Consider the following 18,533-nt stretch of genomic DNA (forward strand, 5'->3'; position numbering starts at 1 on the left):
AGTAACTCAAGAACTCATCAGGTGATACCCTTCCATATCCATGTCATATTTTTCTATTTATATGTTTTTCATGGTCATATATTCATGGACTGTTACTTTTGTCTAAAATTTCTCTAAGATGTGGAGCCTAATAAGTAGACTAGAAAGACTCAGAGGACAGGTCTTTCTGTAGAGAGGGAATCTGAGAATAATCACAGACTCTTCTACACATTGGTGTCAGGTTCTTGAAAACTTTAAGTGATAACAGTTTCCTCATTTTCAGATCCTGGCCATGAGGTTGGATGCCTCACCTTACTGAAAAGAGACACTGGACCTAAATGGCGCAGCATGACTTTGTTCCTGCTTGGCTAAATTTCTCAACACCACAATCAGTTAAGGTATTATTCTCTATTCCTATAGTGACTACCCAAACACCAGTTCTTTCCATCACCAGCCATTCTATGGCCTCTGTTTTATAATCTTTAGGTCTTTTTTTGTGGTTGGTGGTGGTGGTGGTGGTTGTGTTTTTGTTTTTATATTTTCAGGCTTGCCTGAGGTTTGGTTTTTTTTCTTTTCCTTTAATGTTTTCATAGGTTTATTACCTCTATTGTAATAGTATATAAATAATTAGGTAGCCCACATTAGTATGTGCTTCATAACTACTAAGTGTCCCAGTTGTAAGCTAAGTTTTTCTCATTACCTGGCACACTTAAGACTTCCCTTATTAGCTACAACATACTATGGAGATAAAGCAGGCCTTCTGGCCTATTTTTGAGGGCAAAGGAACAGAGGTAAGAAGGAAATAAATGGTCTTTGGGTAAATGGACCTTTGGAATGACATATTTTAGTGTACTAGTAGATGAGGAGAAGGAACAGGGAGAGGCAGTGGTCCCATGACTACGACATGGGTGTCAAATCTCAAAAATTCTGTTTTAGAGGCAATAATCTTACTGATATCAGGGGAAATATGTACTGTATTAGGAGTAAGGACAAAAGAAACAATCAGTTCATATAGATTAAAAACAGATTAAAGACATTTCTCTCAACATTACACTGAAAAAGAGTTTAAGTTAATGATAAAGGAAATCTTTGGGGAGCTAGTAATATTTAAAATACTTTGCATTTTGCCAACTAAACAGAAAAAGAACAAAGTTGGTAGTCTCAAGAAATTACTTACCTTCCCTATTTTGAATATGAATATTTTGGTAGATGCTCCTAGTCTCATCTAGACCCACAAAAGATTGCTCTGAACTTCATATTGAATTGTGAAATTCCCAGGATCTTATAATAGACCCAATAGAGCTTAAGGGTCGTGGGCCAAGGGGATTAGTTGTGGGATCCAGGAAATCACTTTAAAGATGTTTAGATCTTGGGAGCAGATATGATTCAAGCGGTTGTGTGCCTGCTTCCCACATGAGAGGTCCCGAGTTCTGTTCCCGGTGCCTCCTTTTAAAAAAAAAAAAAAAACCCCAACATGCAAACAAACAGAAAAACCAACTTGAGCTCATGTGACTCAGTGTTGAGCACTGGCTTCCCACATATGAGGCCCTGGGTTCATTCCCCTACCCTGGTACCTCAAAAGAGAAAAAAAGTATACAGATTTTATACCTCCAAAGAATAATTGTTTTAGTACAATAACTGAGTAAAAAGAAGTAGGAAATAAGATTTCGGTATTCTAATAAAGCTACAGTAAGCAAAGCAGTATAATATTAGTATAAGCATAGATCCATAAAACAATGAAACAGAATAGAGAGTTAAAAATAGTTCTACACATATAGTTAGTTGATTTTTTACAAAGATTCCAAGTTAATTCAGTGGAGGAAATTATAGACTTTTGATCATATGTACTATTACTGCTGCATATCTGTGTAGGAGAAGGAAAAAAAAACCTCAACCCTTGCCTCATAGTATACCCAAAAATTAGTTTGAAATGGAGCATAACCTAAATTTAAAAGCTGAAATTATAAGCCTCCTAGAAAAAAACAGAAGAGAAAGTCTTTGTAACTCACTAGAATAGTTGAAATAAAAAAGACTGACATAGTGTTGGGAAGCGGACTTGGCCCAATGGATAAGGCGTCCACTTACCACATGAGAGGTCCGCGGTTCAAACCCCGGGCCTCCTTGACCCGTGTGGAGCTGGCCCATGTGCAGTGCTGATGCGCACAAGGAGTGCGCCCCATAAGGAGAGCCGCCCAGTGCGAAAGAAAGTGCAGCCTGCCCAGGAATGGCGCCACACACACGGAGAGCTGACACAGCAAGGTGATGCAACAAAAAGAAACACAGTTTCCCAATGCCACTGATAAGGATAGAAGCAGCCATAGAAGAACACACAGTTAATGAACACAGAGAGCAGACAACTGGGGAGGCGGGGAAAAGGGAGAGAAATTAAATGCATACATACATACGTACATACATACATATCAAGTGTTTGTGGGGATATTGATAGTAAGAAAACAGATATAAAAATGTCTATATTCCATCTTCTAGATTTTCTATAAGCCCTTGTTGAACATATCCCATACTTTTCATAGCTTCATAGCTTCATAGACTTCGTGTCTCATTCAAGAAAAACATGTCTTAGAATAAAATTATTTGATATAGAAAGGGACATTAGTTCTCATCTATAATAGTGCTTCTCAAACTGCTTCCTTTAAGTTATGTAACATCAGAGTCTACTTATTTTTCCTGACCTCTTTCCTCATGTGAATATGGATAAAATGTAGATGATGATACCAAAAGTATAGTATTATTATGAGTATTAATTATACTTTGGAAATAAATATTTTATAAAACTGTAGAATCTCTGTGAAGTTGTTAATGGCCCACTAAGGTGGTTTTTAAACCATTGGTTTCTCCCTAGTTCTAGGATAATTTATAAAAATAATAAAGCTCTTTAGAATTTTTATGTAAGGCTAATGTCTTGCTTTTTCTCTTCTGTTGGAAGATTAATATTTTTAAATATAAAGTTTTGAGGCTTATTCTTGACAGCTATTAACAGAATTTATTTCCTTTTTCTGTCATGCCAACAGTTTAAGTGCCTATCTTTCTCTCCCCTTCGGGGACTAAAGGAAGTGAGTTAATGATTGACTATGTAACTTAAAAGACTTCTCTATATTAATTCATAGACCTTCAGTACCCTTATATAATCCATATGCTCATAATGGGAGTTTCTGGCACCATTACTACTTGTTTCCTAGAAGCCTGGTGCAAAACCTAATAAGATATTGAAAGAGACTAATACCTACTTATCTGTTTGTGTCTCTGTACTTCGTCATCTTAGTCACCTACAGCCAACTTTGAAAAACACGGAGAGCACCTACCCCGAGGAGAAAGTAGATTTGGAGTAAGCCGTCGTCGACATAATTCCTCCGATGGCTTTTTTAACAATGGACCCCTACGAACCACAGGAGGTGAGCCATACCTATGTTTCATGACTATATTTACGTTATTCCACATGTGCAGGCCGTGCAAGATTATGCATATCCATAATCTTTATTTTTATTTTTAAGATTTATTTTTTTTCTCCCTTTCCCTGCCGTACCCCCAGTTGTCTGCTCTCTGTGTCCATTCGCTGTGTGTTCTTCTTGTGTCCGCTTGTATTCTTGCCAGCAGCACCTGGAATTTGTGTCTTGTTTTGTTGCATCATTTTGCTATGTTAACTCTCCATGTGTGCAGTGCTGTTACTGGACAGGCTGCACTTTTTTTGCACCTCTCCTTACGGGGCGCACTCCTTGCGCGTGGGGCTCCCCTACACTGGGGGACACCCCTGCATGGCACAGCACTCCTTGCGCACATCAGCACTGTGCGTGGGCCAGCTCATCATATGGGTCAGGAGGCCTTAGGTTTGAACCTTGGACCTCCCATATGGTAGGCAGATGCCTATCCATTGGGCCAAATCCACTTCCCCATAATCTTCAAATACGATCTTTGTGGATATAATTCTCAGATCCTCCATTGGTTACTAACCATCTATTTTGATTTTCTAGGTGGAACGTTCTTTTTTTTTTTTTTTTAAAGATTTTATTTATTTTTATTTATTTCTCTCCCCTCCCCACCCCTCCACCCCCAGTTGTCTGTTCTCTGTGTCTATTTTGCTGCGTCTTCTTTGTCCGCTTCTGTTGTTCTCAGCGGTATGGGAATCTGTGTTTCTTTTTGTTGCATCATCTTGTGTGTCAGCTCTCCATGTGTGCAGCACCATTCGTGGGCAGGCTGCACTTTCTTTCATGCTGGGCAGCTCTCCTTACGGGGCGCACTCCTTGCGTGTGGGGCTCCCCTACGTTAGGGACACCCCTGCATGGCAGGGCACTCCTTGCGCACATCAGTACTGCACATGGGCCAGCTCCACACGGGTCAGGGAGGCCTGGGGTTTGAACTGCGGCCCTCCCATGTGGTAGACGGACACCCTAACCACTGGGCCAAGTCCACCGCCGGAATGTTGTTATTTAAATGTTCCATGAATCATTTATTCACTTAAAGAGCGCACATAGAAATTACCTTAGGAAGAAAAGAAAGTTCCCTGGTGAGCTTTTGGCAGTGCTGTAAACCACATCTGGAAACATCTAGCCCAGCTATTTCTGAATTTCCAGGAAGCGAACAATCTAATGTTACTTTTCCTTACTATTCTAGATTCCTGGCACCAGCCCTTGCTATTCCGTCATGATTCTGTGGACTCTGGTGTCTCTAAGGGAGCATATGCTGGTATCACAGGGAACCTCTCTGGTTGGCATGGTTCTTCCCGGGGTCACGATGGCATGAGCCAGCGTAGCGGGGGTGGCACTGGGAACCATCGTCACTGGAATGGCAGTTTCCACTCCCGGAAAGGCTCTGCCTTTCAGGAAAAGCCACCTACAGAAATTAGGGAAGAAAAGAAAGAAGACAAGGTGGAAAAGTTGCAGTTTGAAGAGGAAGACTTTGTAAGTATGAAATTTCATGTTTAATTAAAATCCAACAGATAATGTCTTAAAGACATTACTATGTTAACAATGAGAAAGAAATTACTTAAAAGGTAATCCCTAAGTATAGATTTTTGTTTTCAGAGAGGAGTTAACTTGATTAATTTGAAGATGATGACCAAAATTCCCATGTATCTTTTAGCAAGTCTTCGCTTATTTTTCATCTTTATGCCTTTGGAATAAAAAATACCTAATTTTCCTTAAGTTTTTAAAGGCTCAGTATCTAAATGTAGTTATGTAAAAATGTAGTCTTGCAATGTTAAATGGTCTTTCCTTTTTCTTGATTTTTTACGTCTAAATTTAAAATGATTGTATTAAGTTATTAACATAAAATTGGAAGGATTTTAGCCGTTACCTATATATTCAGTAAAACTTGATGCTAATGTGTGTTGAATTGCCTTTTGGCTGCTAAACCAAAAGTAGAGTTTTTAGAGTACCTTTAAATACTATACTATACTAATGATTGGGGTGGTTTGAATAATGCTCCATTAGTCCTATGGCATTTCCAATAGGAAGGGAATCAACAGAGTGAAGAAAAATGTTTAGATAACATTGTCTTCACTTGCTAAGGGTTTTAAAAGGAAGATTGTCAGATCAAACCTGAACGGTACCAATAAAGACAATTATATTTTGCATTTATGTTTATATGAAATATTTAAAATATTTCATATAAATATATTTAAATATGTATGGAAAATGTGGACAAAAACTGTCAAGTATGCACATCACCAAATACATTCATTTTGCCAGATATGCTCTAGACTGTTTTTAAAAAGAGACAAATAATACATATATGGTTAAAGCCTTCCCTAATCCTATTTTTAGTTTCACCTAGAGGTAATCATATTGAGTTCATTGTCCTATCATACATTCATATGTTTGATAAACTTTTAGTATATTTACATGTATTCATAAACAGTATTTATTATTCTGTATGTTTTTGAACTTTGTAATAATGGTGTCATACTCTCTCTCTTAGTTGATTAAAATTGAGCTTTAGCTATGTTTTTACATACAGCTCTAGATCATTGGTCTCAACCAGTAGGATCTGTGATCTCCGGGGAATGTTTGGAAGTATCTGGAGACATTTTGATTGTCACAAATGGGAATGTTGCTACTGGCATCTAATGTGCTGAGACCAAGGATGTTGCTAAACACCCTACAATGCATAGAACAGCCCCCCAACAAACGTATCTGCCCTAAAATGTCAGTAGTGCCATGGTTAAGAAGTACAAATAATGTCATGATCTAAATCTTTAATTTTCACTATTATGTAGTAAATATTCTTTTGTTTGAATGTACTAAATTATGGACATTTAAGTTACAACTTTGAGGAGTTGCAACTGAGGCATTGAAACTGAAAGAGGAAGAATCAAAAATAAGATTCTCTCCAGTTACTTGAATAATATGTAAATAACTTGAAAAGGGAAAACAGGAGAAGCATGATTGGCAAGAGAAAATAGATTCTTGCTGTCAAAGAGAAATGGGTGATAACTATAGATGCACACTTGGAAGAGGAGATAATAGTTTAGGTTTGTTGAGTAGGTAAAGATATTTTGGGATATAATTTTTACAGTGGACATTTTATATATATGTTTCTATTTAGAACATTATATAATTAGAAAGCTAATTTTATGATAATATTAGTCTAGTGTAATTAATAGCCTATATTGTTACCTTGGACAAGTTAAATAGCCCTCATTTTCCTGGAATTGTTAGATACAGTAATATGTATCTTGCAGCATTGTAGAAAGAATTAAACATCACATATGTTGAATAAAGGATGTTGAGCACTTACCACACATATCTTCAGACACAGTAGGTTTTTAAATGGTAGCTGTTATGAATTGTGGGAGAGACTTTGGATTTGGCAATTTTGGGTGACATTTGAAATGTCACTTTTTAAAATAAAGGCTTGGGGAACGGCTGTAGGTCAGTGGTTGAGCACCTGCTTCACATGTATGAGGTCCCAGGATCTGTCCCCAGTACCTCATGAATGAATAAATGATGAATCAAGCTTGTTTGATAGGGTTAGGGAGTGAGTCATTGATGAATGGTAAACCACTCTTTGAAGAGATAGGAACTAGGTTTGTGGGTAATATTTTCTGGACTTGAGCAATTTGAATGTGTTTTAAACTAGAGGGGTGGATAAGAAATCAGTGAAGAACACAGATTCTTAGAGGATGATGGCAGTGATGCCATAGCTTTTGAATCTTCCCAAATTCGCCAACAGAAGTGGAGCTCCCTTTATAATCAGGAGCAATGTTGGGTGTTTACTGTCACCACTTACATTCAGCATTGTACTGGAGGTTCTAGCAAGTGAAATAAGGCAAGAAAAAGAAATAAAATGCATACAGATTAAAAAAGAAGAAAACCTTTATATTTGTAGAAGACATAATTGTTTACATAGAAAATCTGTAGGACTCTACCCCAGAATTTTAAGGTTTTAGGATCCAAGGTCAGTATGCAAAAAGCAATTGGGAAATAAAGTTTTAAAAAATGACCTTTGTAATAATAAGAAAAAAACTTGGGAAGCAGATGTGGCTCAAGCAATTGGTCCCCCACCTACCACATGGGAGGTCTGTGGTTTGTTTCCTAAAGAAGACAGCTGGCATGATGGGCAGGTGTGGCAGTCTGACACAAGGTGATGCAACAAGAGATACAAGAAGAAGAAAAAACAATGGGAGACACAACAAAGCAGGAAACAGGTGGCTTAAGCAATTAGGCTCCTCCCCCACACTTAGGGAGGTTCCAGGTTTAAGTTCCCAGTGCCTTCTAAAGAAACAAAGAAGACAAACAGACACAGCAAGTGCAAACAACAAGGGCACAGCAACAAGGGGGTGAAAAGAGATACATATTTTTTAAAAACTTGTGTCTAGGAATACATTTAATGAAAGATATGAAAGACCTATGTTGAACTACAAACATTGCTGAGAAATTAAGGAATAACTAAATATAAAGAGACACTATAGGGAAGCGGATGTGAATCAAGTGATAGGGCTTTTGCCTACCATATGGGAGGACCCGGGTACAATCCCTGGGGCCTCCTGGTAAAAAAGAAAAAGAGAAAGTGTGCCTGCTTGGTGAGCCAGTTCCCGCACAGCAAGCCAGTGACCGTGCAAGTGAGTTATGCAGCGAGGTGATGACGTAACGAGAGGCGAAGGGGAGAGTTCCTAGCAGAAACCAGGAAATGAGGTGGTGCAGGTGACAGGGAACCTCTGTCCACATCGGAGGTCCCCAGGATCAAATCCCAGTGAGTCTTAGAGGAGAAAAAATGAGAAGACAAGACAAAAAGAGATATCAAATATCACCCAGAGAATTGACACAGGCAGCAAAAACAGCAGGGGAGGGGGGGAGGCAGGGAAGAAGTAAATGAATATTTAAAGAGAGAGAGAGAGAGAGACACTGGTTTTGAATAGGGAAACTAAATATGGTTAGGATATCAGTTCTCCCAGACTTGGTCTGTATATTCAGTACAATCCCAACCAAATTCCCAGCTTGGTTTGTTATAAAAATTGACAGAGTAATTGGGAAATTTATTTTGAAATGCTAAGAATTTAAAATATTCAAAGCAATCTTGGAAAATAACAAGAGCTTTACTGACCTTTTTTTTTTTTTTTTTGAGGTACTGGGGCCAAGGATTGAACCCAGGATCTCTTGTGTAGTTAGCCTGCATTCAACCACTGAGCCACATCTCCCCTTGATTTGGTTTTTCCGCTTGTTTGCTTATTGTTTGTTTTTGTTTAGGAGGCACCAGGGATTGAACCCAGGACTCCCCATGTGGGAAGCAGGCACTCGACCAGTTGAGCCACATCTGCTCCCCCCCTCCCTGCCCACTGACTTTTAAAGACTTACTCTACAGTAATCAAACAACATAATATGAGAGTATTAGGATAGTCAGTGGGGTAGAATAGAGAGACCAGAAATAAACCTATACTTCCATAGTCATTTGAGTTTCAACAAGGGCACAAAGCAAACCAGTGGAGAAAGGAATGTGTTTTTAACAAGTAGTGTTGGAACAACTGGATTTATCTGTATATTCTCTATCCCTACCTCTCAGCATATCCAAAAATTAATATGATATACAGGATTTAATTGAGGTGGGTCATAGATCTACATGTAAGGCCTACAACTATAAAGTTTCTAGATAAAAACGTAGAACATCTTTTTTACTTGGTAGACAGATGTTTCTTAGACAAGACAAAGAAAGCAGTAACCATAAAGGAGAAAACACTGCTTACTCAGACTTCATCAAAATTAAAAATTTCTTATTAAAAGCCACAGACTTAGAGAAAATATTCTCAGCATAAGAAAGTTGTGGGTCATTCAAGTAATGAACTAGTGAAAAGGAGTAAGCTGTTGATACAAACAGCAACATGATGAATCCCAGTTGAAGCCTTACACAAAAGGGTATATTGTTTGATTCCATTTATATGAAATTCTAGAACAGACAAAAAAATCCATAGTGGGGGAAAAAAAAAGCAGTAAGAGTGGGGATTGGCTCGGAAAGGGCATGAAGGAATTTTCTTATTGGTGGAAGGACTTTTTTTCCCAAAAAAAATATCATGGAATGGTATTTTTAGTGTTTGTGGGTTTCACTATCTGTAAATTTTCTTTTAAAAAAAGGTTATCCTTAGTAGTAGTGGGTCAAATAGGTATCATAAGCCTCCTGATATAATGCAGGATACATTATCATTTTTGTGATATTCTTGCCAAAAATGCATAGCCTTAGTCTAATCATGAAGAAACATGAAACAAACTCAAATTGAGGCTTCTACAAAGTTACAAAAGAACTGGCTTTACACTTGAAAATTGTCAAGGTCATGAAGAAAAAAGTTCCAGGTTAAAGAAGATTCAAGAAATTACAACTAGAGACAGTGCGTGAGCCTAGACTGATTACTGGATGAAGGAAAAACAATTTTTTAAACTTTAACTGTAAGATAAATCTGTGGGATAGTTGGTGAAATTTGAATAAGAATTGTAGATTAGATAATAGTATCATATTAATGCAGTAGTCACAAGAAATTTTTGATTTCCCAGTGCACACAAAAGTCATGTTTATACTACACTGTGATCTATTTAGTGTGCAGTAGCAATATGTTAAAAAAAATTTGTGCATACCTTAATTTAAAAATACATTATTACAAAAACTTGCTAAGCATCATCTCAACTTTGAGCAAGTTGTAATCTTTTTGCTGGTGGAGGGTCTTGCCTAATGTTAAGAGCTCTTGACTCATCAGGGTGATGGTTTCTGAAGGTTGGGGTAGCTTTGGCAATTTTTGAAGTAAGACAGCAATGAAGTTTACCACATTGATTGACTTCCTTTTATGAGAGAGTTCTCTATAGCATGGGATAGTATTTCACGCACAGTAAAACTTCTTTCAGATTTGCAGTCAATCCTGTCAAACTCTGTCACTACTTTATCAACTAAGTTTATGTAATATTCTGAATCCTTTGTTGCCATTTCAACAGTGTTCTCAGCATCTTTACCAGGAATAGACTTCTCAAGAAACCACTTTCTTTGCTCATTCGTAAGAATCAACTCTTTATGTGTTCAAGTTTTATCCTGATATTGCAGCTATTCAGTCATACCTTCAGGCTGTACTTCTATTTCTCTTGCTGTTTCCACCATATCTGCACTTACTTCCTCCACTGAAGTCTTGAACCCCATCAGAGTCATCCATGAGGGTTGGAATCAACCTCTTCCAAATTCCTGTTAGTGTTGACATTTGACCTTCCATGAATCATGAATGTTCTTAATGACATCTAGAATGGTGAATCCTTCCAGAAAGTTTTCTGTTTACTTTGCCCAGAACCATCAGATGAATCATTATCTGTGGCAGCTATAGTCTTATGAAATGTATTTCTTAAGTAATAAGATTTGAAAATCAGAATGACTCCTTGATCCCTGGGCTACAGAATGGATGTTGTGTTGGTAGGCATGAAAACCACATGACTCTTTATTGTACATCTCTTGGGTGACCATATGTATCATCAGTGAGCAGTAATATTTTGAAAGGAATCTTTTTTTTTTCAACAGCAGGCTTAAAATATTCAATAAACCATGTTGAAAACATTCAGACTTTGTTGCTCCATATATACAGCACAGGTAGGTTAGATTTAGCATAATTTCTTAAGGGTCCTAGGATTTTCAGAAAAGTAAATTAGCATGGGCTTCAACTTAAAGTCACCATCTGCATTAGTCCCAAACAAGAGAGTCAGCCCGTGCTTTATAGCTTGAAGCCAGGCATTGATTGTCTCTAGCTGTGAAAGTCCCAGCTGGCATCTTCTTCCAGTAAAAGGCTATTCCATCTACATTGAAAATTGGTTTAGTGTATAGCCACCTTCATTAGTTATCTTAACTAGATCTCCTGGATAACTTGCTATATAGTTTCTATATCAGCACTTCCAGCTTCGCCTTGCATATATGTATTGTGGAGACAGCTTCTTTCCTTAAGCCTCACAAGTGTAATCTAGCTTTAGACCTTTCTTCTGCAGTTTACTCACCAAGAAGAGAATTAGGGCCTTGCTTTAGATTAGGCTTTGGTTTAAGGAATTTTGTGGATGGTTTGATCTTCTATCTAGACCACTGAAATTTTTTCTGTTTTCCTTTTCTAATCGTTCATGTCTTTGCTGGAGTAGCAATTTTAATTTCTTTCAAAATCTTTTCCTTTGCATCTACAACTTAACTAACTGGTGCAACAGACCCAGCTTTTGGCTTATCTCAGTTTTCAACGTGCCTTCCTCACTAAGCCTAATCATCTCTAGCTTTTGATTTAAATTGAGAGATGTGGGGAAGTGGACTTGGCCCAGTGGTTAGCACATCCGTCTACCACTTGGGAGGTCTGCGGTTCAGACCCCGGGCCTCCTTGACCCGTGTGTAGCTGGCCCATGCGCAGTGCTGATGGGCGCAAGGAGTGCCCTGCCACGCAGGGGTGTCCCCACGTAGGGAAGCCCCATGCGCAAGGAGCGCACCCCATAAGGAGAGCCACCCAGCACTAAAGAAAGTGCAGCCTGCCCAGGAATGGTGCTGCACACACGGAGAGCTGATACAACAAGATGACGCAACAAAAAGAAACACAGATTCCCGTGCCACTGACAACAACATAAGCGGGCAAAAAAACACAAGAATACACAGCAAACAGACACAGAGAACAGACAACTGGGGCGGGGGAGAGGGGAGAGAAATAAATAAATCTTAAAAAAAAAATTGAGAGATGTGTGACTCTTTCTTCCACTTGAAAACTTAGAGGTAGGGTTATTAATTGGCCTAATTTCAATATTGTTGAGTCTCAGGGAAGAGGGAGGCCTGAGGAGAGGACAAGAGCCAGGGAATGGCTTGTCAGTGGAATAGTGAGAACACACACAATATTTTATCAGTTAAGTTCACCATTTTACATGGGTGCAGTTTGTGACTCCCCAAAACAGTTACTTCAAAGACCGCTAATCACAGTTCACTGTAAGAAATGTAATGCTGCGAGAATTACCAAAATGTGACACTGAGAAATGAAGAGGGAGCACATGCTGTTGGGGGGAAAAATGGTGCCAGTAGACTTACTGGACACAAGGTTGTTACAAACTTTTATTTTGTTAAAAAAAAAAAATCTACAAAGCACAATAAAACAAGGTATATCTGTACTCACAAATGGTTCAAGAAAAAATATATTTAGAGAGAAGGGTAAAGTAGTTGTGGTAAAATGGTAGCATGAGAATCTAAATAAAGGTTGTACAGAAATTCTTTGCAATTATATTTGTAGATTTTTTCTAAGTCTGAAATTTTTTCAAAATAAAAAGTTAATAGGAAAAAAGAGCAATTAGGATTGAAGAACCAAGCCCATAAACAACCTCTGCAACAAAATGAAATGAGTTATCCTAACCCCAAAATAGAAGCCAGTAAGGATGAACAACCAATACCTACAAGACCTGGGTGGTATTAACATTTGTGCAGGAGAAATCAACTGGAAGCAAGAGGGCATCTGAGAATCCCAAGAATCCCAGAGTAATAACAGATGTTCTGGAAAGCTTGTAGGCCACATTTGAGAATAACAGCTAGAAATTGGGAGTTGTTTTCCACGATCCAATACCTGGTTAATACAGGGTTTCTACATTAAGATGTGACAAGTCTGATCAGACTATAATCAGGAGAGAAATCATTCATTAGTTTGAACAGGGGAAGTTAATGTAAAGACTTAATAACTTATTAACAAGATTGGGGTAATGAAGGATTGACTAGTAAGATGTAAAAAGAATTCTAAAGAATATAGAAAAGCAGATAGTATAAGGAGCAGCCATTACCCCTAGAGCTAACATAGAACATCCAGAAGAGTCCTCTATCTTCCTTTCTCCCCCCACCAGCAGTGCTAAATTCCAAACCTTGTTGGAGAGGGCTCAGCTGTGGCTCACTGAATGGCAGAGCAGTAACTGGTACATCTCTGGGGGAACATACTAGAAATCTGCCTTCGGTACTTGCCACCACTCTCTAGGGTCATTAGGGAAACTACTCATAGGAGGTGTTACTTTGCTACAAACCATTTGAGTGGGGAGCTGAGGGAAAGCTGCTGGCCATAGAGCTCACTTGGATTTCAGGCTTTGGGCCAGGTTTGCAGAAACTGGACCCTGCAGGAATTTGCTGAGCAAAGCCTCTGCAGTGTCCTCTATTGACAAAAATGAATGTGCTAGCTGGCAACGGAAAAATTTAAGTGTCCGGAACCATTTATAAGGAACAGGGGAAAGGACGGGTTCGAAGGCAATAAAAGAAGCAATAAATTGATAACTAGCGTAGGACCCTATTGTTTGTACTAACTAGCCACCTATTCCCCCCAGAACAAAGCTCCACACTTCAGCTGCACAGGGACAGAGATAATCGAGACAAAAGAGAAGGTTCAGATAAAAGTTGGGGAGGGAAACAGCCACCATATTTTTTAACACCCCACGAAAACAACAAAAGGGGCATCTCTAAAGCAGGATGTTAGAAAAACTATCCTGACCCACATTCACAAATACTGAAAATTTATAAATGAACAACATAAAAGTATCAAGGTCAAATCTCTTTCTAGCTTAATATAAGAAAAAAAGAATAAGGAATAGAATACATCCCTACAGATAAATAAAAAGTATACCAGTAAGATCTGGTCACAACACAATAAGAACTGTTGTTACTACTATTTTCCAGTTTTATTTATTTTTTAAGTATATTTGAAAATATTTTTTACAATATTTTCAACTTAAACACTCTTCACACTGAATGCATATGGCAGCTTAATGTACCCAAATATGAAGTCTAAGAAGGCAAAACTGTTCTAGCTTTGTTGAAAGAAAAGTTGTGCTATAGACTGTTGTCATGATGGTTAACAAGGCAAGGAAAAGTACCACTCAGATCATGTTTTAATTTATTTCTTCATTTGGATTATGGATGCTTCAAATGTTAGACTTCCACTGATGGGTAGCTGTGATTCAGTGAACTCCTTAGAAAAAGATGCTATTCTTTCCAATTTCAGTATATGTGCTGCCAAAGCGAGCACAAGATACAGTTCTTTTTTTTTTTTTTTTTTTTAAAGATTTATTTATTTATTTAATCCCCCCCCCCCCCGGTTTTGTCTGTTCTTGGTGTCTATTTGCTGCGTCTTGTTTCTTTGTCCGCTTCTGTTGTCGTCAGCGGCACAGGAAGTGTGGGCGGCGCCATTCCTGGGCAGGCTGCTCTTTCTTTTCATGCTGGGCGGCTCTCCTCACGGGCGCACTCCTTGCGCGTGGGGCTCCCCCACGCGGGGGACACCCTTGCGTGGCACAGCACTCCTTGCGCGCATCAGCACTGGGCATGGCCAGCTCCACACGGGTCAAGGAGGCCCGGGGCTTGAACCGCGGACCTCCCATATGGTAGACGGACGCCCTAACCACTGGGCCAAAGTCCGTTTCCCAAGATGCAGTTCTTAAATCACATACTTCACAGATACAGGGATTAGAATTCAACATTTCTAATATACCATAAAAGTGAGGAATAATTCTCATCTATCACTGCCTTTGAACTCAGTAGCCAAAGGCATAATTGCCTGTAACAAATTATTTCGAAGTTACAGGCCTTTTTCAAAAAAAGATTCTTTTTGATGAAGACAAAAGCAAATTGAAGTGTGAACTGAGAAATATAGTTAACAATTAGGACTTAAGTTTACTTATTAAAAAAAAAAGAAAGGGTTAGTTAGTCCTAAAGAACCAGATTAGCCTAAAGGAAGATTTAGTAAGATTTAGAGGTCATTTAATTTGGTGCTTTGTTACAACTTAACTGCTGCTGCTTTCTTTGCTGTCATGACATCAAGCCATGGGACCACTTCTATTTTCAGTAAATGTTTGACAGCTTTTTACTTAATAGCAGTCTCAGCACTTTTATTAAGCATACAAGACCAACAAAACTTTGGCAACTTATAAATTTAACACAGTAACAAGAGAGAACTATTAGAGGTAAGTCTTTTGATACTGCTTCACAGTGTGGAAATTGTGCTGCATCCACCAAAAGAGAGTCCCATCTACTCAAATATTTTAGTACTTAACCCCAGGAACAAATGCATTTGGATTCAGATTGCTCTTGACTACAAGATTTTCCAGAGAAGAGCCATCACCAATAACAAGGTCATGAAATTGGTCCTAGATTTGGTCCATAGTTTGTGGGAGATCTCTAGCTAGAATAAACCACTCATGTTCTTCCTCTTCCAGCATTTCTTGGAAACAGTATTAAATAAAATCTTCCTGTAACAACTCTTCTGTTTGTTGAATTCTTCGTTTTCCATCCACATATATTCTGTAAATGGATTGTCATCTTCATGAGAGTGACCATTAATAATCGCATCTTCGTTGATGATGCTTGGGCTAGCACTGCTGCGACTTGGATCTTTCATGGTTGGTGATGGCGTTTTTAATCCATCCAACAGATCCTGTTGACCTCTGTAGTTCTCCACAGGCAGCACTGCTTCCTTCGTCAGCGTGTACATAACCTGCCACCTCCCTTCTCCAGTCCAATCAAAACGTGTTACCAAGAAAACTGTAGAAGACTTAAAAGAACAGCATAAATCAGAACTAGTAAAACTCAGATATAAGGTGCTAGAACTCAGGAAAAAGAATTAAAGTTAAGGTAAATGAAGACCAACAAGAAGAACATAAGAGAATAAGAACTACTGTCTTATGTTAATTAGGAGATGGAAAAGAGGCAAAATTTTAAAAGAAGAAGAAACAAACAGGTTAAAAGTTAGATTTGAGGAAAAATAATGTATAGAACCTTGGCACAAAAGATCCAATATGTGTATAATAGGAATCTCCAAGAAAGAAAAATCAAAGGAACAGTTCAAATACTAAAAACTTAGAATTCATGAGAATTTTCCTGTAAAACAATGAGATTTGAAAGTACAAATTGAAAGGGCAGCCAGAATGACCAACATCAAGACACAGTGTAGTAAAATACTGGGCTTAAAAGAAAAAATTAGCCATTGGTTATCCACTCTTAAAAAGCAAGTGACTTGTAAAGGAAGTAAAAGCAGGTCATTATCAGAAGTAATGGGATAACAATTAGGATACTCAAAGAAAATGTGAGCCAAGGATTTTATACTCTGCCAAACACATCTTTAGTTGCAAAGGTCACAGACAAACATCAATGTGTAAGAACTTGGGGAATGTTGTACCCAAAACTTTTCCTGAGAGAAGTACTAGAGAACAGAGTTTCAGACAATCAAACCAGAAAGATACAAACAAAAGTAGTGGTTGTAAGTAGTAAATATATGGTTAATTGAAGATTAAAAGGGAGTATAATATGTAATAGCTACATTCTCTGACAATATAGATACAGTAGACTTCATAGGGCATGTGCAGAAAAAATTAACTTTTCCTAATCGTTGATGGTATAGCATGTTGGTATTGTTCATATTGCATAATATAGGATCAAGTGATTGAATATGATATTCTATCCTTTGAGTCCTTAAGAGTTAGAATTCTAGGTGTAGAAGAAAGAAAATATAGGTGTAATATAGATGATGTTCAGAGGATCAGATGTGGCTGAAGCAGTTGAGGGCCTGCTTCAGACGTGAGGTTCCAGGTTTGGTCCCCAGTGCCTCCTAAAAACAAAAACATTAAGCAAACAACTGGAAAAATAACTTGGGAGCCGGTGTGGTTCAGTGGTTGAGTGCCAGCTTCCCTCGTATGAGGTTTGGGTTCAATCCCTGGCCCAGTACCTAAAAAAATTAAATGATGTTCAGTACTCAACTTGAATTTGAGTATTCAATTTGCATTTGAAATATCAGTAAGAAGTCATAAGATAGTTTACTTTTGAGTGTGTATATATGTGTGTATATTTGAGTTTGTAATATTTTGTCATACTATGTTGTGAGGAAAGACAATTAGGGTTCTATCAACAGGATTCAGAAGTCACATTGAAGAGATTTCCACTAGCCAAAACAAGACAATTTTTATACCAATAAAGATAATAACTTGGGAAACAGATTTGGCCCAATGGATCGGGCGTCCACCTACCACATAAGAGGTCCAAGGTTCAAATCCAGGGCCTCCTGACCCGTGTGATGAGCTGGCCCACACGCAATGCTGATGTGCAAGAAGAGCCGGGCCATGTAGGGGTGTCCCTCGCGTAGGGGAGCCTCACACGCAAGAAGTGCTCCCGTAAGGAGAGCCTCCCAGCACAAAAAAAGTGAAGCCTGCCCAGGAGTGGCAGGCACCACACACAGGGAAACCTGCCGCAGCAAGATGACGCAGTAAAACGAGACAGATTCCGGGTGCTGCTGAAAGGAATACAGGCGGAAACAGAAGAATACACAGTGAAGACACAGCAGACAATTGGGGGTGGGGTGGGGAAGGGGAGAGAAATAAAATTAAAATTTAAAAAAAAGTTAGGGAAACGGACTTTGGCCCAGTGGTTAGGGCGTCCGTCTACCACATGGGAGGTCCGCGGTTCAAACCCCGGGCCTCCTTGACCCGTGTGGAGCTGGCCTATGCGCAGTGCTGATGCGCACAAGGAGTGCCGTGCCACACAGGGGTGTCCCCCGCGTAGGGGAGCCCCACGCACAAGGAGTGCACCCATAAGGAGAGCCGCCCTGCGTGAAGGAGGGAGCAGCCTGCCGAGGAATGGCGCCACCCACACTTCCCGTGCCGCTGACGACAACAGAAGCGGACAAAGAAACAAGACGCAGCAAAAAGACACAGAAAAACAGACAACCGGGTGAGGGGAGGGGAATTAAATAAATAAAAATAATTCTTTAAAAAAAATAAAAATAAAAAAAAGTTAAAGGGATTGAATCATAATATGATTAAATCTGAGTTCAGAATCAGAATGATGCCTCACCTTTGGCATATGATAAGGAAACAAATCACTATTTTGACAACCTGTAAATTAAGGGGAAGAAAGAAGCATATATCCTATCTCTGCTATGTGAGTTATCAAGTAGTTTGAGAGAAAGTTTCTTTTTGTGGACCTATATAAGCAAATAAGGGATAATAAAATTAGGAGGTCATTATTTCGCACCTTGTAGTGGGTTAATAGTTTAACTTTGAACATCAGTGTCTCCCAGAATTGCAAAAAGAAGCATGATCAGGCATTATTTATCTCCTAATGGG

The 18,533-nt window shown here is 38.8% G+C and overlaps 1 protein-coding gene across 6 annotated transcripts in view; it reads left to right on the forward strand.

The window, feature by feature from the left end:
* The window catches only part of GPBP1L1 (GC-rich promoter binding protein 1 like 1), a 77,714-nt gene that overhangs the window by 42,088 nt on the left and 17,093 nt on the right, over positions 1-18,533 (forward strand). For all 6 annotated transcript variants that reach the window (XM_004448066.5, XM_058303663.2, XM_004448067.5 and 3 more), the window contains 3 exons: positions 263-377; positions 3,260-3,389; positions 4,606-4,892. In XM_004448066.5, coding sequence (XP_004448123.1) covers positions 318-377; positions 3,260-3,389; positions 4,606-4,892 — 477 coding nt within the window. In that variant the 5' untranslated portion in view covers positions 263-317. The remainder of the gene's footprint in view (positions 1-262; positions 378-3,259; positions 3,390-4,605; positions 4,893-18,533) is intronic.

The sequence above is a fragment of the Dasypus novemcinctus genome, chromosome 9 (assembly GCF_030445035.2).
Source record: "Dasypus novemcinctus isolate mDasNov1 chromosome 9, mDasNov1.1.hap2, whole genome shotgun sequence".
NCBI classification, from domain to species: domain Eukaryota; kingdom Metazoa; phylum Chordata; class Mammalia; order Cingulata; family Dasypodidae; genus Dasypus; species Dasypus novemcinctus.